Source organism: Capricornis sumatraensis, chromosome 14 (assembly GCF_032405125.1).
Source record: "Capricornis sumatraensis isolate serow.1 chromosome 14, serow.2, whole genome shotgun sequence".
Classification (NCBI taxonomy): Eukaryota; Metazoa; Chordata; class Mammalia; order Artiodactyla; family Bovidae; genus Capricornis; species Capricornis sumatraensis.
The window spans coordinates 84,555,703-84,578,705 of record NC_091082.1 but is presented as its reverse complement, the minus strand read 5'-3'; the positions used below and the strand labels follow the sequence as shown (position 1 = coordinate 84,578,705).

Here is a 23,003-nt window from a genome sequence, read left to right as displayed (position 1 = left end):
AGAGCTGACCACAAATCAGAAACATTGTCATTTTGAAGAGTCATCTTCTCTTATTCTACACAACAATGGACCATTTCTGCATCGGATTGGGCTGTGAGACAAAAGCTGGGGTTTTATATGAGATCATGGTCAGTCTTAGGTGCTCTGCTGCCAGTCTGACCCACCGCAGCTTTCTGAATCCTGGGAAAACCATTACAGCTAAGGAGGATGCTCACCAAATGCATGAAATGCACCAAAAACTGCAACGCCTGCAGCCGGCATTGGGCAACACAAAGGGCCCAGTTCACAACGCCCAGCTGCACGTCACACCACCAATGCTTCAGAAGTCGAACACATTGGACTAAGATGTTTTGCCTCATTCCCCACATCCACCTGACCTCTCGCCAACCGACTACCAGCTCTTCAAACATCTCAAAAACTTTTTGCAGGGAATATGGCTTCCACAACCAGCAGGAGGCAGAAAATGCTTTCCAAGAGGCTGTTGAATCCCAAAGCGTGGATTTTTATGCTACAGGAATAAACAATCTTCTCATTGGCAAAGATGTGTTGATTGTAATGGTTCCTATTTTGATTAATAAAGATGCATTTGAACCTAGTTAGAATGATTTAAAATTCATGGTCTGAAACCATGATTACATCTGTACCAACCTAATAACAAATTCAATGAAGACTTTAAAAATGATCCACATCAAAAGAAAAAAAAAATCTTCAAGAAAAAGAAGTTGTCGTTACTACAAAATGCAGTTGCCATATGGTCCAACAATCCCACTCCTGGACATATGTCCAGACAAAACTATAATTCAAAAGGTACATTCACCCCTATGTTTAGGGAAGCAGTATGTACACTGTCCAAGACCTAGAAGTAACCTAAATCCATCAACAGAGGAATGAATGAAAAAGCTGCGATACATGTATACAATGGAATATTACTCAGCCATAACACAGAATGGAATCATGCCATTGGCAGCAACATGAATAGACCTAGAGCTTATCACACTAAGCCAGAAAGAGAAAGACAAACACTGTATGTAATCCCTTCCACATGGAATCTAAAATATGACACAATGAACTTAGCTATGAAATAGAAACAGACATAGAGAACAGATTTGTGGTTGCTGGAGACTGAGGGAAAGCAGGATGAATTCGTCCCAAGCAGATAATTGAACCATTAGAAACAAATAAAGGAAAAGACCTAAAACTGGAACCACAGGGACAAAGAACAAAGGAAAATCTGGTTTAAAGTTAAGTTGGAAGAAAAATGCCACAAATAAGTCAATATTCCTTGGAAGGAGAGGGACCCTGATCTCCCTACAGATATCTTATTCATTCTTTGTAAGCAAACACAGGACCCCCTTAAAAGTGTTCTTAATTCACAGAAAAGAGCTAAAGTTGACAAAACTAGGTCCTCAGCTGCCTTAACTTGTTTTTCTGGATTCCACCCTTGGGCTCTCCTTGGATTCCAGTAGCCCACACCTCAGGATGCTTTGGGAGCAGCAGCTGTGCTTGAAGCTCACTGTTGACACAACAGTGTGAGCTCTGGGCTGATTTCTCTAAGGACAGACAGGGCCGCCCCTTCCCACAGTTGCAGAAGCTGCCTGACCTAGAGCCACTGCCATGGCCAGCCAGTCGCAGGGCATCCACCAGCTCCTCCAGGCAGAGAAGAGGGCCAAGGACAAGCTCGAGGAAGCCAAGAGGAGTAAGTCTCTTCCATTCCATCTGATACGTCCTGGGCAAGAGGCACAGGTTCGATCCCTGGGTCGGGAAGATCCCTGGGAGTAAGATACAGCAACCCGCTCCAGTATTCTCGGCTGGAGAATCCCGTGGACTCAGGCTCCTCTGTCCACGGGGTCGTAGAGAGTTAGACACGACTGAGCACGCGCCTTCTGTCACAAAATGGGATGAGGGGAGTGCAGCAGCGTGGGTGTGCACAGATGTCGGGGGTGGGGGAGATGCCAGTGAGATCCTGGTCCCACCACACTCCCTGGGAGGGGCTGGCCGCTTCCCAGAAACCACCCACGTGTCTGTGTCCCATCACTGTAGTGGGGATGGGCTTCTCGGCTCAGATCTGTAGGACCGGTCACGGGCTAAGGGAGACGGTTAAGGGCACTGAAGTCACGGAGCCTTAAGCTTTGCCTCTGAGTTTCCTCCATGGCACTACAGCTCAGAGTCTCAATACTGTGCCATGGTTCCGAGATGGACAACCGGGAACCCCCTGGCTGCCCCGGGGCCCAGTCCTTGGTTGGGGAACTAAGATCTCATGAGTTCTGGAGCATGGCCAAGAAGAAAAAAAAACAAGGATGACTTCCAGACTGAATCTACTTAATAGGGAGTGAATTTCCGCAAGTGACTTATCCTCTGTAAGCTTCGGTTTCTGTTCCTGTAAAATTGTGATCGTAACAGCTCATAGCTCATTCTCCTCCCTCTCTGGATGGCTTTTCATTTCCAATGTTCAAAAATTTTCGTTTGCTGTTTAGTTGCTTCAGTCATGTCTGATTCTGTGTGACCCCGAGGACCGTAGCCCACCAGGCTCCCCTGTCCATGGGATTCTCCAGGCAAGAACACTGCAGTGGGCTGCCGTTTGTCTCTCCAGGGGGTCTTCCTGACCCAGGGATCAAACCTGCACTGGGTCTCTGGGGCTTTCGCTTCTCCTGCATTGTCAGGTGGAGTCTTTACCACTGAGACATCTTTAAAAATATTTCCATTTAATTCTCATTTGCTAACGTTCTTGCTGTTTAGTCATGCATCTACTTAATTACATGTAGGATATCCTCATTAAACCGGTATCTCCTTCCTCTTCTCTTTGCTATTCACAACAACCATATGAATTAGGTATTACTATTATTTCCATTTCATGTATGTGGAAACTGAGAGTCCATAATTTGCCATAATATTTTTTTAAAACTAGAAAAATTCATCCAGGTACTATGACCAAAGCATATCTTGTTTACTCCTCACACCAACCTATTTTGCAAAAAGGGGAACATGACCCTTAGAGAAATTATGCCGGTTGCCCAAGGTCGCACAGAGGATACATCGTAGAGACAGACTTGGATGGGGTCTGAGTCCCCAGGCACAGTCTGCCCTGTACAAAATGTACTTGATTTTTATATGAGTGAACTAACACTGAAGACCTCTGACCCTCTCAGGCTCCCTGAGCCAAGATCTCTTTTTCACACTCCCCCATGTCCTATCACATCGCCACTTAATCCGCCACAGAGAGGGTCATCACCTTCCTCCTGACTACACGCTCTGTCCCTACAGCAATCGGAATCTAAGCCCTGCAGATGAGGATAGTGTCTTAAAACCATTGTTTATCAGTTCAGTCAGTTCAGCCGCTCAGTCGTGTCCGACTCTTTGCGACCCTATGAATCGCAGCACACCAGGCCTCCCTGTTCATCATCATCTCCTGGAGTTCACCCAAACTCACGTCCATCAAGTCGGTGATGCCATCCAGCCATCTCACCCTCTGTTGTCCCCTTCTCCTCCTGCCCCCAATCCCTCCCAGCATCAGAGTCTTTTCCAATGAGTCAACACTTCATACGAGGTGGTCAAAGTACTGGAGTTTCAGCTTTGGCATCATTGCTTCCGAAGAACACCCAGGGCTTATCTCCTTTACAATGGACTGGTTGGATCTTCTTGCAGTCCAAGGGACTCTCAAGAGTCTTCTCCAACACCACAGTTCAAAAGCATCAATTCTTCAGCGCTCAGCTTTCTTCACAGTCCAACTCTCACATCCATACATGACCACTGGAAAAACCATAGTCTTGACTAGACAGACCTTTGTTGGCAAAGTAATGTCTCTGCTTTTTAATATGCTATCTAGGTTGGTCATAACTTTCCTTCCAAGGAGTGAGCGTCTTTTAATTTCATGGCTGCAGTCACTATCTGCAGTGATTTTGGAGCCCCCAAAAATAAAGTCTGACACTGTTTCCACTGTTTCCCCATCTATTTCCCATGAAGTGATGGGACCAGATGCCATATCTTCCTTTTCTGTATGGTGGGTCCTGCTTTAATATGCTGAATGAAAGACAGGCACAGGACACTGCAATGAAAGAGAGAGACAGAGACAGAGAGGAGAGAGACAGAGATGGAGAGAGAGAGACAGAGATGGAGAGAAAGGGAGGGAGGGAGACAGAGAGAGAGACAGAGAGAGACAGAGATGGAGAGAGAGACAGAGACAGAGACAGAGATGGAGAGAGAGAGACAGAGAGACAGAGAAGGAGAGAAAGGGAGGGAGGAAGACAGAGAGAGAGACAGAGAGAGACAGAGATGTAGAAAAAGAGAGAGAGAGGGAGACACAGAGAGAGATGGAGAGAGAGAGACAGAGAGGGAGGCAGGGTCAGGCACCCCTCAGTCCCCAGGGGTATTCTACTGTAGGTAAAATCATTTTCTTTTCTTAAGATAAGTTGATTACCTGAGCACTCAGCCATGTGGGCACCAACAACAAAAAGAGAAAGAGCCCCGTGGAGGAGCTGGGAGAGGAAAGGCGGGCGAGAGCGAGCGAGGCCAGCCAGCCCGCCTCCGCCCGCCTCTGCGGGAGCCCAGCCGGGACTGGCCTGCTGGCGAGTGGTTAGGGCGCCACACTTCCGGTGCAGGGGGCGTGGGTTCCATCCTTGGTCAGGGAACTAAAAATGAAATTCTTTAAAAAAATTTTTAATTAAAAATAAAATTTTAAAAAACATGGCCAAGGATAGCAAAATTGTATAAATGCAGAGCAACTGTATAGAAAAAAAGTCGCCCAGGACCTGCTGGCTGAAACAGTGTAGAAAATTTGCTTATCTTTTATTCAAATTTCTTTACCACATTTAAACTTTCCAGAACAGAAGACAAGCTGATTTAAGACTTAATAATTATGTTACCTTTGCTTTCCCTTATAGAAGAAACAAAACAATAATAAAATACACAAACAATATTATCCATAAACAATAAGGTCCTACTGTGTGGCACAGAAAACTATATTCAGTACCCTATAATAAACTATAATGGAAAAGAATATTTTTAAAAAGAATGTATATGTGTGTATAACTGAATCACTTTCCTATACAGCAGAAATCAATACAACATTGTAAATCAACTATACTTCAATTAAAAAAAATGACAAATCAAAAAAAAATAAAGACTATCATCATAGGGTCCAAATGTTTTTTACCAATTATTTCTCATTTTTCAGTGTCATCAGAGCAGCCTAATGAGTCGTGCAAGTTGTTGGGAGGTGGAACCCTCTACAGGATCTAACCTCGGATTTCATAATAAAGATAAAAGCCAAGCCTCTGTTCCTTTCCTCTAGTAAACATGCTGCCTTTGGGCAATCATCCCTCAGAAGTCAGTACTGGAAAATCCATACCGAGTTTTTCTTATGCAAAATGTTAATTTTGTTTACCAGTCACTGAAAGTATTTGTGTACTTTTTTTTTCTTCGTCTTTGTTCAGAAGTAGTCAAGCAAATATCAGTCAGTAATAGTAAATACTCTGACCTTAAAAACCATTTTGGAGAATATGTTTGTGAATGTTATTTGAACCAATAACCTCTGCCGTCTGCACACACACAATTTTTTTTAAATTTACTTATTTTTTGATTGAAGGATAAATGCTTTGCAGAATTTTGTTGTTTTCTGTCAAACCTCAGCCTGAATCAGCCACAGGTGTACATAATATCCCCTCCTTTTTGAACCTCCCTCCCCTCTCCCTCTCCACCCCACCCCTCTAGGCTGATATAGAGGCCCTGTTTGTGCACTCAGTTTTTTAAGCAAATATTTGCTTGTTTGTTTGGCTGCAGCAGGGGTTGCCCCTGGCACATGGGACCTCCCACGTTCGTGGCAGCACGTCGGCTCTAGCGCCCTGACCAGGGATCGAAGCTGGGCCCCTGCATTGAGAGCACAGAGTCTTAGCCCCTGGACCACCAGGGAAGTCCCTGCCCCCCACTTTATACAGGGTGTCTGTCTTTTTCCTCAAAAAGCGTGGGCCCTGAGGACCGTTTTCACTGGATAAGCCCGGTTTTCTTGCTCAGCTATAGCTGAGCATAGTACTCCCTTCACAGGCAGGCCGAGGTATCCTGGGTAGCTTCTCTTGTATTTCACTGTTCTTTTATTTCATTCATTTATTTATTCAGTTCAATTGCATCTTTGATCAGAATTAGAATAAAAAATTCAAGGCACTATTATCAACAGGAAGAATAAGGACTTGTGTCTTTGGAAATACAATTTTTTTACTTTAAGCTTGACGTTTTATAAGAGCACTATTTATCTCACTTATTCGCATTGCAGACTCGGAGATGGAGACACCTGTAAGGATGGTAACCAGACAGTGTGGGCTGACCCTTGGGCTGGCGGGATGGTGCTGGGCAGGTCCATGTTCCATGAAGTCCCACTGAATTACACTTTGCGAGTATGTGATTGCTCAGTCGTGTCTGACTCTTAGAGATCCCGTGGACTGTAGCCCACCAGTCTCCTCTATCCACGGGATTCTCCAGACAAGAATACTGGAGTGGGTTGTGATGCCCTCCTCCAGGGGAATGATACTTTTGCAAAATAAATGATTTAAATATTTCTACTTCTTACTTAGATAACACATCAGTGAGTACAATAATAGAGACTTGTTCGGATGGCTTGCCATGAGTTTTTCTGTAATTGCTTATTTGTTTTCCCAGTACACAGATATTCCAAATTTATTTCAACAAGCATCTTGACTTATTCATATTTTTCATGATGCAAGCGAGTGTTCTGATTCAGGGAGACATGAATTCTACTTAACTAATAAAACAAAAAATGTGGCAGTAGAAATTCATGGCCCTGTTTGGCATGTTTTGTAAGCCTGTAAATGCTTCCTTTTACTTTATCGTCCACAGACTAATGGGGTATTTGTAGGTATACTGGACTTTGATATCTTCGAGTGGGTCGTGTTAAAATAATAACCATACAACATTGTCGTCTATTAAAAACATTTGGTTATATTCAACCTAGGATCTACATAAAACTACATATAATGTAAATATATATATTTTAACAAGGAAAGAACAAGTAAAAGGAAAACTGAAGGAATTACAAGCAGGCAGAGGAACGAGAGGAGACGCGAGGACCAGCAGAGTAGCCACACTCTAGCAGTCAAGGCCCCGGTAGAGAAATGCTGCTTTGCTTTCCGGGTTATTTACTACTGTTTGTGGTAGGTGAGCAGAATGAGGGCACCTGGTTATATCATAATATTAACAACCCTCTCAAAGCCAGGAGAGATTTTTTTTTTTTTTCCTCTCCTTCTATGTAGTAGAGCTTCCCAGGTGGCACAGCAGTAAAGAATCTGCCTGCCAATGCAGGTTTGATCCCTGAGAGAAGGGAATGGCAACCCACCCCCAGTATTCTTGCCTGGGAAAGCAATGGACAGAGGAACCTGGTGGGCTACAGCCCATGGGATCACACACACACACACACACACACACACGTGGTAAAACAGAATAAAAATGTTATTAGTAACAGATAGAATCTCCAAACACTCCCAAAGTGCCCTTTCTGTTTATACCAAATCAAGGTGACCCCTGCTCTGTTTATGCCTTTTTTTTTCCTTTTTCCATTTGGATACTTACTCTTTCTACCACACCCAACTACCTGACTTTGCTTCCACTGCTCAACAAATGTTGTTTCTTTGAGCCTTAGCTTCTTCCCAGGACTCCTGTAACCAGGCACCCCACACAGGGTGGCTGGCAGCAACAGAAAGGTATTAGCCTCCAGATCTGGCGGCCAGAGTCCAGACACAAGCTGCTGGGGGTGGGGGCGGCCCTTCCTCAAGGGTCTCGGGGAGGACCTTTGCCCTGCTTGTCTCCCAGCTCCTGCTGATGGTCAGCAGCCCTTGCCTTCCCTTGGCCGGGAGCCGCGTCCTTCTAACACGCCTCTGCAGTCAGGCGGCCGCCGCTGTGTGTTTGCTCTGTGCCCCTATGCCTCCATGTCCAAACTCCCTCTCCTTTCTTGCTTTCTAGGTTTTGTTTTTGATATGAGTCCTTTTTAAGTCTTTACTGAGTTTGTTACAACATGATTTCTGTTGGTTTTTTTTTTGCGGGGGGGGGCGGTTGCAGCACGAGGCATGTGAGATCTGAGCGCCCCAACTAGGGATCGAACCTGCACCCCCTGCATTGGAAGGCACAGTCCTAACCACTGGACCACGAGGGAAGTCTCTCCCTCTCCTTTTAAGGATGCCAGTCCTCAGGTAGAGGGCTTGTCTTAATCCAGCATGACCTCATCTCAGCTTGATTACATCTACAAAACCCTTCTTTCCAAGGGAGGTCACATTCGCAGGTACCAAATGTAGACAGACTTTCGAGATGTGTAAACACAATCTAACATCTGCTGGTTGTCAAATTCACTGATAGTCCTGTGTCCTTATAGTCTTTGTCCGTTTTTGTATGCCTTGAACTTCTGTACGCCTTGAGTCTACATTTTAAAAATCCCCTTTGCTCCAGAAACTCTAATCAGAACTTTGTCCCTCCAGCTCCATCAAAGTTCCCTCTTGTCAAGACCAGCAAATTTGCTAAACCCAACTAATGAACAATCTCAGTCACAGCTGAATTCTTCTTTCATCTCTGAAACCCTCCCTTTACTGGCCTCTGCAACCCTGCTCTCAGGCTTGAATTTCTGTCATTTTGCCAGTCTTTAGAGTGAGGGCCCCACCTGGGACGTGTCCTCTTCCGTATCCACAGACGCTTCCTAAGAGATTGCATCTAATTCTGTGACTTTAAACCTTGGCTCCGTGCTGATGATTCTCAAACTTTACGTCTCCAGCTTGGCCTGTTTCCCTGATCTCCAGCTTTATAGAAACATCAGCCTTCTCCCAATCTCCACTAGATGTTTAGTGGGCATCACAGTTACACTGCCCTCTTGACTTTGCTCCGGAATAAAATGTTGGAGCCAGCATGGGCTCACGTGTCCCTCCTATTTATCCCTCAACTCTCTTCAAAGGATACGTAACTCCTTGCTAATTAATTCCATGGCTGCTCTGCTATTTCCGCTCATCATAAACATTTGTCTGAACCATTGCAGTAAGTTTCAGACCCAGCTTCCTGCTTCTCCCTTGCCCCTACAATCTGTTCACATCACACCAGCTAAAGACATTCGTGTAAAGCACAAGTAGCGGAACGCCCCATCTTGGCTAAAAACCCTTCACGGCTTTAGCATCTCAAGGGCCCAAACCTTTACCCTCCTCGTGAGCTCTCTGTGCCCTGGCTTCTGCTGCCTTTCTGACGTCATCTAACACTCAGCCATTCTGCTCTCTCTGACCTGGGACCCACCATGAGGATGCCTTCACTGTTCCTTCAACAGGTCAAGTAGCGTTCCCGCTCAGGGGCTTCGTATCTACGGTTCCCTCTGCCTGGAATGCTCTTCCCGTTCAGGTGTTTGCATGGCCAATAATATTTCTTGAGGTCCCTGCTCATGTATCTCATCCTCCGAGAGGCTTGCCCTGTCTGTGTTAGCGCCTGCCCCTCTCTCTGACCCTTCGGCGCCTTTGTTCTCCTGCATGGTACTCATCATCTTTGCTGTATTATATCCTCACTGTCTCTTTTCTATTTCTGCCTCCCCCTATTACATTACACAGATCTGCTTGTGGCTTTTGCAGCTGTATCAACAGGACCCAGAAGAGTGGGCGACGCAGTAGACAGACAGTAGTACTGGTGGGCTAAATGTCTCTTATTTCCACTCCAGGGAACGTGTGTTGGCCACCTTGTTGGTTTTGGGGTTTTGTTTTTTTTCATTTGTATTTTATATTGGAGTATGGTTGATTAACAACGCTGTGCTAGCTTCAGTATACAGCAAAGCGATTCAAGTATACCTCTACAAGCATCCATTCTTTTTCAAATTCTTTTCCCATTTAGATTATTACAGAATACTTTTTTTTAACTTTTTACTTTTTAATTGGGGTATAGCAAATTAGCAACGTGATAGTTGCCAAGTGAACGGTGAAGAGACTCAGCCATCCATATGCATGTACCCATCCTCCTCAACTCCCCGCCCGTGCAGGCTGCCACAGGACACTGAGCAGAGCTTCCCATGCTGACAGTAGGACCTTGTTGGTATCATTTCAAATAGAGCAGTGTGGACACGTCCAGCCCCCTCTCCCAATCTCTTCCTCCCACCCTTTGCTCCTGGTAACCCTAAACTAGTTCTCTAAGTCTGTGAGTGTTCCTGTTTTGTACATAAGTTCACTAGTATCATTTTTTCAGATCCTGCATTTATGCAATATCTTCGGCTGTTTGTCTTTCTGAAGGTGGTGTAATTTTAAAATTGGGAAGCCTCCTGCACAGAGACCCCAGCAAGAGGTTAACAGGAGCAGATCTGAGGCGCTCATTTTGCTTCGCCTCCGATGAGACAGCCGGCCTGAGGCTCCCCACTTCTTGCCCTGGATGCAATTGGGCGAAACATATGCAGGCCCTCCCGGCAGCAGCTGCCCAGTCCTTCCAGAAAACTGCTGTGCAAGCAGCCATCTCCCCGCGGCTCTCCTCTTTAATTGAATGAGAACCAGCAGGTGACTGGTGCCACGCGGGGGAATCAGACACACTCTCAGCTTGTCGCTGTGGGATGGAGCTAGTGTGCGGCCTCTTAAGTGGAGTCCTGGATGCTTCTGGGGGCAGGGCGCTTGGAGAGCTTCTTACTAGCATTATTTCTATGTGCTAGAGTCATGACTCCGAGACCAGTGTTTTTACCTAAGATGCAGTTAAGATGGAGAGTGCTCGACTGGATAAAACCAGATCCTGCAACCCATCATTATGTATCCTACAATCTATCCTAAGAAAATGTTGCTACATCTTAAATACATTTTTCTCCTAATGTCAGTCATGAGCAATGATAACAAAGTGGGCTGGGGATCCCAGAAGAGCATACCTTGCCCACATATCATCTATTTGTCCTATGGATGATCCATGTCCAATTCCCACCAAACGGCTAGAACTATAAAGAATTGAAAAAGTGTGTAGATGCAAAATGGGGAGAAGTGTTAATTAAGTAGGAAAAAGGCGAGCATTGGTGTGAATGTTCCACTAAGTCTCAAGACTTAGAAGAGCAGTCATGTTCACGAGACCTTGGCTTTTACAGAGAATTTAGAGGAAAGTACCTGTTCTGAAGGAGGTCTGCTCAGTCCCACTCAAGTGAAATAGTCAAACACATTTCAATTTATAACTCAGAGACTCTCTTTATTCCATCTGTATACAGTGACTACCAAAGCATCTTGTATATAGTGGGAAGAGAAATTTACAAACCACTTACACTCAAATACACCAAAGGTACATAAAGCCAAGTAAAGCATGTACCTAGAGGAGGGATCAGAGTTTACGTTAACATTTTCTTTTAATAAAATGTTTGAAAAATAAACTGACATAAAAATTCTTTTATGCTACTTAATGAGAATATGCTTCTTAACTTACTTCTGTTGAAGTATCATTGACTTACAATGTTGTGTTCGTTTCAGTATATACATATATGTGTATACATATATATACATACATATACACACACTTATATATGTATGCATGTGTACACATGGGTTTCCCTGGTGGCTCAGGCGGTAAAGAATCCGCCTGCAGTGCGGGAGACCCAGGTTCAATCCCTGGGTTGGGAAGATCCCCTGGCGAAGGGAAAGGCTACCCACTCCAGTATTCTGGCCTGGAGAATTCCTTGGGCTATACAGTCCATGGGGTCGAAAAGAATCGTACATGACTAAGCAACTTTGACAATCAAAATATATACACACACATATATATCTGTGTAAACACAGATCTATATACATATATATATTCTTTTTCAGATGATTTTCCCTGATATGTTATTAGAAAATATTGAATATAGTTTCTTGTGCTATACAGCCCCTGTTGTTTATATTAATATATTTATGTATGTGTATATTTATATATGTTGTTGTTTAGTTCTGATTTGTGTCTGACTCTGCGACCCCATGGACTGTAACCCGGCAGGCTCTGCTGTCCCTGGGATTCTCCAGGCAAGAATACGGAATGGGTTGCCATTTCCTTCTCCAGGGGATCTTCCCCACCCAGAGATCAAACCCATGTCTCCTGCATTGCAGGCGGGTTCTTTACCACCGAGCCTCCTGGGAAGCCCAGACCTGTATTTAGTGGTGCGTGTATGTTAGTCCCAAACTCCTAACTTATCCCTCTCCCCAACTGGCCCCTTTGGGAACCATCAGTTTGTTTTCTATGTCTGAGAAAACGCGTATTTAGTTCAAAGTCCACCCCATAGAGGCTTCCCGGGTGGCGCTAGTCGTAAAGAACCGGCCAGTGCGGGAGGTGTGAGAGGCACGGGCTCCATGCCTGGGCACGGAAGATCCCCTGGAGGAGGATCCCAGGATCCTTGCCCGGAAAAATCCATGGACAGAGGATCCTGGCGGGCTTACAGTCCACACGGTCACAAAGAGTCAGATACGACCGGAGCGACTTCGCAGGCACGCACTACCCCGTAAAACAAACCCTTGACAAAAACCATCAACAAAAGCTTCAGAGACATTACCAGAGAAAAGGGAATATGCTGTTAGATGGGCAAAAGGATAAAGGTATGTCACTAAAACAGGCAACAGATTTGGGGAAAAATTAGTTTTCATACAGTTCAGGATTTCTTCCAAGTTTTAAAGCTCACGAAGGCGGTGGGTGGCGAGTGACCAGCATAGATAACTGTTTCTCTGTAACCCCCAGACTTCCTCTGGCTGTCAAACAAAGTCGCGGGCTTACCTAATGATCTCCACAGCTCCGTGCTTGTCTGAAACTTTGATCTTCGTTGCTGTCTGCTGGCTTAAGGCTTACACCTTTGCTCTTAATAAAAGAAAAGAGAGCTACTTAACTAAATCTCCTCACCATTAAAAACAATTGGTTTTACAATCACTTTCAAGTCCCCCTCAGAGAAAGCTGCTACAAAAAAAATCTACTTTGATGTGTTGTGGGGCTTAATCAGACTTTCTAGAGTCAACAAACGGGAAGAGAAAAAAATCCAATAAAATACTTTAAAAAAATTGTGAGTCGGTTTGATAGAGTCTGAGTAGCATGTTTGCGCACTTGGATATCTGCCAGTATTAAATAGAATCCAGTTGGTATGGACTGAAGGATTCCTGGCACCAAATCAGGACAGAAAATCTGACCAAATAATGTCTGCTCGAGTCAGTGACAACTAAAATCTGTTCCCTGGCTGGTACTGTGAATAAATGGGCGGGTATCTACTGAAACATGGACCTGTGAAAGAACGTTGTCATGTCCATGTTCAAAAGAATCCAATTGAAAAAAATCAGGGATTTTTCAATATCTATCATTTTTTTAACAAAGGGTGTCATCCTAGAAAGAAAAAGAAAAAAAAAAGCTTAAAGAAAATGTAAGACCACACCCACATTTTTAAAAGTTAAGTTGAAAATTCCAGATGTGTTGAAAAGAAATATCACTCCTTCTGTGCCCCTGTTAATTTTCAGGAAAAGTCAAGCGACTGCGCCAAGCCAAGGAGGAAGCGATGATAGAAACCGATCAGTACAGGATGCAGCGAGATGAGGAGTTTCAACAGAAACAGGCGAAGGTGAGTAAGAGAGTCAGCACCGAGAGTTTTGCAGCATAGACTCTAAGGCATGAATATATTCATTAATAATAAGGTGTTGGTCCTCCTAAGCGTCACGCACAACGTTGTTGTCGTTTGGTTGCTAAGCCATGTCTGACTCTCTGCCACCCTATGGACTATAGCCCTGCAGGCTCCTCTGTCCATGGGATTTTCCCAGGCAAGAACACTGGAGTGGGTTGCCATTTCCTCCTCCAGGGGATCTTCCCCACCCAGGGATCAAACCTGCGTCTCCTGCATTGGCAAGTGGGTTTGTCACTGCTGAGCCACCAGGGAGGTCCATCATGATACCAGGAGAGAAAAATACACGGGACGCAGCAAATAGAGTTCAGCCAAGGCTAAATATGGGGCTTCCCTGGTAGCTCAGCTGGTAAAGAATCTGCCTGCAACGCAGGAAACCCTGGTTTGATGCTTGGGTTGGGAAGATCTGCTGGAGAAGGGATAGACTACCCACTCCAGTATTCTTGGGCTTCCCTGGTGGCTCAGCTGGTAAAGAATCTGCCTGCAATGTGGGAGACCTGGGTTAGAAAGATCCCCTGGAAAGGGGAAAGGCCACCCACTCCGATATTCTGGCCTGAAGAATCCCATGGACATGGAATGAGTTGCAAAGAGTTGGACACAACTGATCAACTTTCACTTCACTTCAGGGCTGAATATCAAATACAATCACCTTTTTTTTTTTTTTTAAGACTTTTTGATATGGATTGACCATTTTTAAAGTCTTTATTGAATTTGTTACAATATTACTTCTGTTTGATGTTTTGGGCTTTTGGCCCCGAGGCATGTAGAATCTTAGCTCCCCAACCAGGGATCAAACCCATACCCCCTGCACTGGAAGAATGCAGAATCCTAATCCTTGATCTCCGGGAAAGTCCCTCAAACAAATGTTACGAAATTCCTGATTTTACATTTTCACTTCCAAGGCGTTTTGATTTGTCAGAGAAAGTATCAATCAGTAGTTATTATCTAACATAGTATAGGTTAAAAATCATGTTCTCAAATATACAAGTGAATGGAATTGGTTAAAGTATCATTCCTTCTATAGATTATCCACTAATACATTTAAATAAGATAAAAAACTCAGAGAACATTTCTTTTTCTTGTTGCTGTCTATTAGCATTTCCTAGTAGAATCAATAAAAAGTGCTGCACAGTGTTTACAATGAGCTTGCTAGGGCAAATTTCCTTTGGTGAACTCAAGATTTGCAAATGATCCATGTAGCTGCTGTAAATTGCTGAAAAGTCTTCTGGGTTTTCCTTATGATTTCCTTTTCAATTGGCTGACTTCATTCAACAAATCTTTTATTAAAAAATTCAGAAGTGCTTTTTCTTACACTAGTATTTTTAAAATATCTGCAGTTTACAGTAGAAACAATATAAGTGCATGAATTTTTCTGAGCCGACTGCAGCACAGACTAAAATAACCAAAGTTTGTATGTTCTCTTTTTGCCTCAGCAAAATTATAAATAAAGCTCTGCGTAGAAGCTGGCCGTTGCAAGATGAACTATGAGCAATTTGTAAATCTCTCTGTTTACAACTTTGATTTTAGTGGCAGCTGGTACGGAACTCGTGTAGGATTAGGTACATTAGATCCCACAGTAGGAAAAACTTTTCCAAGGGGCTATTTCTTAAAATAAAATGTCCTTTCTAGAATAAACTGGGCAACTTAGCAAAAGCAACTCCTTCTTATCAATGTTTGGAAAAATAACTCATAAGATTCCAAGAACACAGATACATATATGCCCTCCACGACTGGCCCCTGGGAATCTTCCCAACGTCAGCTCTGAAAATGGCATGCACTTACCTTTTACTCGGAACTCCAGATATTCGTCAAATGCTAGGGTAGGAAATAGCATTGCTTTATATTTTCATGAAGGATTTATGGAATGAAGCCAGCTAGTTGAAAAGGAAATCATAGGGAAACACCAGAAGGCTTGTTAGCAATAGACAGCAATATCTACTTTGGCCATTTGTAACTTTTTTTGTCTCCGCTTGCCCTGTTCTAGCCATATGTCTCCTCATTTTTCCCCAGAAGAACGAAGTAGGCAGCTGCCACCGGGCCTTTGCATATGCTATGTCCATTCTGTGGTTCTTCTTTAACACACATTCACCTCTCCTTGGTCTCTGTTCAGGTGTTAGCTCTTCTTACTGACCACCTTGTCTATAATAATGTTTCTAGTTAAAAAAAAAAAAATCCATTATAGCCAGAGCATTTATCACTACTGGATATATTATATACTAAGGAAAAATTTTTTTGCTTATTGTTTATCTTTCCTTCTGGACTGTGAGCACCAAAGTGATGGTTCTTTGTTTTGTTCTCTGTTGCTTTTGATATTGGAATAGCGTCTGCTCCTCCATAAGTATCCAATAAGTATTCACTGTACGAATAAGTAACTAAGCATCTCTATGGGCATCTTTTTCTTTTTGAGTTCTGTCATGTGTCCGTATATGCTCAGTCATATCTGACTCTCTGCGGCTTCATGAACTGTGGCCCACCAGGCTCCTCTGTCAATGGAACGTTCCCAGCAAGAATACTGCAGTGGGTTGCCATGTCCCTCTCCGAGGGATCTTCCTGACCCAGAGATTGAATCTGCGCCTCCTGCACTGGCTGGCAGATTCTTTACCTCTGTGCCACCTGGGAAGCCCATGACATATTAGGACCCCCCCCCCCCCAGAAAATAATACCAATCAGCTTTTCTGATCCTGTGTGGGACATTTCTAACATACGCATTACTTTTTTTTTTTTTAAGTAATTACAAAACTGACCATCGTTTTAGAAAGTAACTGGGTTTACTCCCTTGAAATATTATTTCTCCAGAAGAATCTCCTACAGTGTAAATCTGGCTCAGGATATTTATTCTCTGCATCAGAGAGTCATTAAAACTCCTCATGGCTCTCATAATTAGAGCTCCAAGCCAATTTTACAGCTAGTTGATCAAAAGCTCACATAGAAAGGTCAGCATGTTTAGACCTCTGTTACCTCAAGTATATTGGAAACCACAAGCACGGATCTTCTCTCCTTGCATGACCCCCGTATGTCAGACAGAGAGCTAGTCCACTAAAGCTCATCATTGTTAACCCAGGGCACACAGGAGGTCTGGGAGGAGACCCAAGAAACCAGCTCTCTGCCTGCTGCTGGGGTTGCACATTGCTGCTCCTTTTGAGGGTTGTTTTTTAGCTCTTGTTAATGTATTTTCCAATTCCCCTGACTCATCAAGAGAAACAAGTACTCCTGCGTGGGCTGTGTATCAATGAATAGTACTCTTGCCTAGAAAATCCCATGAACGGAGGAGCCTGGTAGGCTGCAGTCTGCGGGGTCACCAAGAGTCGGACACGACTGAGCGACTTCACTTTCACTTTTCACTTTCATGCACTGGAGAAGGAAATGGCAACCCACTCCAGTGTTCTTGCCTGGAGAATCCCAGGGATGGCGGAGCCTGGTGGGCTGCTGTCTCTGGGGTCGCACAGAGTCAGATACGACTGAAGTGACTTAGCAGCAGCAGCAGCAGCAGCCGCAGAGTGATAAAGAACCCACCTGCAATGCGGGAGGCCTGGATTCGATCCCTGGGTTAGGAAAATGCTCTGGAGGAGGGCATGACAACACACTCCAGTGTTCTTGCCTGGAGAATTTCAGGGACAGGGAGCCTGGTGGGCTGCTGTCCATGGGGTCGCACAGAGTCAGACACGCCTGAAGCGACTTAGCAGCAGCAGCAACTATTTTCTTATTCTTTGTTTGACTTTATCACTTGCTAAAATTTCATACCACTCAGCAAGGAGAAGGACCAAACTAGTAAAACATGCAACAGCCTGGATCATTCTAGAAAGATGCTACACTGAGCGAGAGAAGGGAAGATGAAAGTCGCTCGGTTGTGTCCGTCTCTTTGTGATCCCATGGACTGTAGCCCACCAGGCTCCTCTCCTCTCCAGGCCAGAATGTTGGAGTGGGTAGCCCTTCCTGTCTCCAGGGGATCTTCCCAATCCAGGGACTGTACCCAGGTCTCCTGCATTGCAGGTGGATTCTTTACCAGCTGAGCCACCAGGGAAGCCCTCTGAACCACAAGGAAGTGAGAGAAGGCCATCATTTATACTGTATGATTCCATTTATATGGACACAAAATATATACTCCATTCCCTTTATACGATGTACTCAAACAACAAATCTCTAGTGATACAGTTACTTCAACCATCCTGCAGGACCTTGGAAAAGCTCTACAAATAGCATCTTCTAATGAGGAAAACAGTAGATTGCTACCATGGAAATATTAAACACTGTTAATGCCAATAAAAGGTGGACTGACCAGGCATCTATACAAAAGACCTAAAAATGAGTGCTCTGGTCATATTGAAGATTTTTATATCTTTAATATTCCTAAATTCACATCATGAAAGTATTTTTGTTTCCTTGAAGCAGCTACAAATTGAGAATGCAAAACTGTGGGCAGGAACTGAACCTCTGTTGGCCTCAAACTGAAATACAACTTACAAGGAAATGTAATGTTGAAAGATTTCACCAGCACTGTTGGTCATTAAATTGTAAAGCTATACACATCAGTCTCAACACTGAAGGTTTGCAAATTCACATGAAGAGGTCCTTCAATGGTAGCCTCTGACCCAATGCACTGCTACGTATCACATCGTTACCCACTTCTATTTTACATAGTGTCCCAAGCATCCAAACAGCAGGCTTTGGCCGACAAGAGCGATTGAGCACAGGTAGTAAGTCCTCTGTAACGCCTGGTGATCCACTCACTGTCTCCTGTTCAACCTACATATTGAGCATCTATTATGTGCCTGACAGTGTTTGAGGCGCTTCAGCTCATCAGTGGCTGAGATAACCCTTACCCTGGTCCTTGCAGAGCTTACATTCTTTCATGTAACTCCTGTGTGGCTTAAATCAGCCCTGTCTTCAGATACAAATGGAATTCTTCCCAAAGAAGACCATTTAAAATGGTATATTGGAACTTCCCTGGCGGCCCAGTGGCTGAGACCTTCCAATGCAGGGGGATCAGGTACAATCTCTGGTTGGGGATCTAAGATCCCACATGCCTCATGGCAAAATAAAATAAAATAAAATAAGACAGAAGCAATACTGTAATAAGTCAGTAAAGACTTCTAAAATTGTCCACATTAAATTCATGCTGATGCATAGCAGAAACCATCACAATACTGTAAAGTAATTATCCTCCAATTAAAAATAAAATTTTAAAAACTATAAAAAATCTATTAAAAATAAAAGAAAGTGGTCTGTAGTGAGTCAAGGTATGATATTGTCCAGGAAATACTGTGAAAACTCAAATTATTGTGGATCAAATAAACTTAGAAATAATATGCTTATTTATACAGGATGAAATACAAGAGTTTGGGTTATTAAAAGAGTATTCCAACATTTCTGAAAGTTTAAGATGGATTATATACATTTTAAAGTGCAAGTAACACAGTGATACATCATGATAATTGTTACTAACATTCACTGTCCATCCTAAAGGAGATCAGTCCTGGGTGTTCATGGAAGGACTGATGCTGAAGCTGAAACTCCAATTCTTTGGCCTCCTGATGCGAAGAGCTGACCCACTGGAAAAGACCCTAATGCTGGGAAAGATTGAGGGCAGGAGGAGAAGGGGACAACAGAGGATGAGATGGTTGGATGGCATCACCGACTCAATGGACATGGGTTTGGGTGGACTCCAGGAGTTGGTGATGGACAGGGAGGCCTGGCGTGCTGCAGTTCATGGGGTCACAAAGAGCTGGACACGACTGAGTGACTGAACTGACTGATTGATTACTTGCTCAGTGCTAAGCTTCTGTGCTAAACACCACCTTCATAATAGACATCTTCAGGAAAATTATCCTGCTGTCTTAACCAAGCACATCAGGAATACACACCTAATGCTGGTACCTGTCACCTGTCGTCCCACACCTTCGCTGTCAAAGATGGCCATTCTCATGTGGCTTCCAAGCACTTGAAGCGCAGCCGGTCCAGATGAAGATGCTCTATAAATAAAACACACGCCAGGTGACAGGAACTTGCTCTTCAATCACTCAGTCGTGTCCGACTCTCTGCGACCTCATGGACTGCAGCACCTCAGTCTTCCCTGCCCTTCACTATCTCCCAAAGTTTGCTGAAATTTGGGGCCATCGAGTCAGTGATGCCGTCTCTCTCATCCTCTGTCGCCCTCTCCTCCTGCCTTCAATCTTTCCCAGCATCGGGGTCTTTTCCAATGAGTCAGCTCTTCCCATCAGGAGGCGAAAGCATTGGAGCTGCAGCTTCGGCATCAGTCCTTCCAATGAATATTCAGGACTGATTTTCTCTAGGATTAACTGGTTGGATCTCCTTGTTGTCCAACAAACTCTCAAGAGTCTTCTCCAGCCCCACAATTCGAAAGCACGAATTCTTTGGCACTCGGCCTTCTTTATGGTCCAGCTCTCACACCCATGCATGACTACTGGAAAAACCACAGTTTTGACTAGATGGATCTTTGTCAGCAAAGTGATGGCTTTGCTTTTTAGTACATTGCCTAGGTTTGTCATAACAAACAATAATGCAATAATTTTACATTAAAATAATAGCATGGCTATATTGGGCTAAATACAAATATTGTTTAAGCTAATTTTTCCAATTTTTTAAATACGATTCTAGATAATTTTAAATTACATTTATGGCTCACTTTGAGGCTATTACAATTCTGCATGCTTTGCATTCGTAAATCTGGTTGACTTTTTACAATAAACCCATCAAATAGGTGATGTTACCCTCATTTAAAAAATAAAGATCTTAAGGCTGAGATGAAAATTTCCAAAGTCCAATGGGACAGCTGCAGTAATCCAGCCTAATAATAACTATTTTTAATACTTCTCCAAAGAAAAGTAGGTAATATTATATTTTCATAACAGTGTGTCTTTTAAATTTTTCACTATTTAAGACATTGAATTTAGTAACGGTAATTTTTTTTGAATTTGGTATAAAATCCAATATTGGATGGAGAGGAAATTTTTAATTTTGGTAGAACTACTTTGATAAGTAGTTTTCTATTATTTTTCAACATCTTTGTAGCAAGGAAAATTTCATCCACATGTCTGTGCTTCTTGTGTACTCTCTTATCAAAATGCTATTTTATAAAAGCTATTTGATGTCTTAGAAGCTATATCACTTCAAAATGATTTTGTTTGAACTAGAAAGACCCAGTTGCCTGAACTATAAACAGAAAAGAACTTGAACCTGATGCCTCAGTGACATTTGATTTCAAGTCTGGGACCCAGAAAGATCATTCGGATTCTAGAATTTAGAACAGTCTAACATCCTTGAAGTAGAAGTCAATCATTAGTGGAGTCTCCTGGTAAATTAAATGCACGCTTTCCCCAAACACTCAGGGAAGAGAAAAACAAACAAACAAAAACCAGCTGTATTGCCGTCACAATTCCCTGTTCAAGAAAGGCTGAGTTTACAGAGGAGACCAATTAGGAGGTGACTGTTTGCTTTAGCAAAGGATAATCTTACAAAGCGTTTCACCGCAGAATCTCTTTAAATTGGTAACTCCGCTGGTAAAATTCTCTTTTTGCTTTTTCATACTGTTCATGGAAATTATATTTCAATCATATTGTTACTTGACAGAGAAGCTAAGAGAGAGAGGAGACGATAGGAAATACTGGTGATCACTGTTAATGAAAAAACAATCAGAAAGATAAGTGACACTGAGTCTAAAACTGTAATGGGACTAAATCAACAGATCTTCTTCGACTTACACTGGGGTTAATTTCTGGTAAACACACGGCAGGTTGAAACTACTGAAGTCAAAAATGTATTGAATATACCCAACCTACCCATGGGCTTCCCAGGTGGCTCACTGTTAAAAAAAAAAAAAACCTGACATCAATGCAGGAGACATGGGTTCAGTCTCTGCGTCGGGAAGATCTCCTGGAGGAGGAAATGGCAACCAACTCCAGTATCCTTGTCAGGAGAATCCCATGAACTGAAGAATCTCGTAGGGTATGGTCCATAGCGTCGCAGAGAGTTGGACACAACTGAGTGAACACACACAATAAATGATATATCTGGGCTTCTGAAGGTATCTTATGGGGCATATTGTGGCTGTATATTCCTAAAAAGACAGATTTAAAGAGTCCAGATAATTTATTTTAAAAATTCACAGACCAGTTATTTGCTCTTTAAAGACCAGCAATAATGGGTTTAATGATGTCTTTCAACTTTATTTGCCAGACTTTTAATTCAGAAAGTAAGACACAGGAACTCTGTGGAAACTATCATAAATACATGAAAAAAACTTCTGAGCATGGTATTAATATAATGATTGTGAACTTGCCCTCAATTTGTACTGTGTGAAGGTCAACTTAGAAGTCACCTGCTGTGGCCAGCTTCCTTTTTTTTTTTAATAGTTGATTTACAACATAGCTTCAGTTGTACAGCATACTGATTCAGCTTTGATCTTTTTTGCAGACTATATATTTTTTAGAAAAGTTTATCCATCCCACTCACAGCATTGGTGACCTTATCCATTTTCTGAAAAAATTCTGGAAAAATAATGCATAATGCAAATGATAGTCCAAACTGAATTTAACTTACAAAACAAGGAAATTTTAATATGATGTACAGTGTAGTGAATTCTGTTTTATTTTGGTAGATAATGGGCTCTCAGAGTAACGTCTTAGAAGAAGTCGAAGTGCAAACCCTAGGGAAGATAAAAGAACTAAATGCAAGCTACAGCGCGTCCATGGAAAGTGTGATCAATGAGCTTTTAAGCATCGTCTGTGACGTCAAACCAGAAATCCATGTGAACTACAGAATCACCAACTAAATGTGCATCTGATTGTTCAATAAATAGTGTTTCCATGCCCCCCGGTTGTTTATGGCTTCATGTTTGTATTAAGAGATTTGAAATGTTACATCTTGAATTTACTACACATCTACAGATTTTCATGTGATGTAATTCACACATGAATACTGAATTTAAAAGCAAATCAACAAAACAGTCGTCATATCTCTCCTGGTGGTAGGTGTGACCTTCTCTTCTAATTTGGCGTAAGCCAAGAATGCAGAGTTAACATATTTTTAACACATGAGCAAAAGCATGGATGGGGCCACTTTTAGTGGGGGTGGGTTGTTTTTTTCCTAATTTCTTCCCCTCTTTATCAGTTTAGAAAATGTGTTCTTAGTTGTGGTTGTTGAAAAGTCATTTTAAGGGAGATAGAATCATGACTCTGATACTGGTATAAAATTATTATATGTTAAGGATTTTATGTAACTCATTAATCAATGAGGAAACCAGTAAGATGTTATCACTAGTTCAAAGAATAAGACCTTCAAAGATAGAAAGAGAGACGATAGATAGACACACACACACACACACATACGTGTATACATACATGAAGAGAAACGGGCTATATAACTATCCTCTCTGCCTAATCTCAACTAGGCACAT

The 23,003-nt window shown here is 42.9% G+C and overlaps 1 protein-coding gene across 1 annotated transcript; it reads left to right on the top strand.

Moving 5' to 3' along the window:
• The first annotated feature begins 1,614 nt into the window (after positions 1 to 1,614).
• On the top strand, positions 1,615 to 22,379 carry ATP6V1G3 (ATPase H+ transporting V1 subunit G3). The gene is made up of 3 exons (XM_068986570.1): positions 1,615 to 1,696; positions 13,434 to 13,534; positions 22,206 to 22,379. Exons 1-3 carry the CDS (start codon positions 1,615 to 1,617, stop codon positions 22,377 to 22,379), a joined length of 357 nt encoding a protein of 118 aa, XP_068842671.1.
• The last annotated feature ends 624 nt before the right edge of the window (positions 22,380 to 23,003 follow it).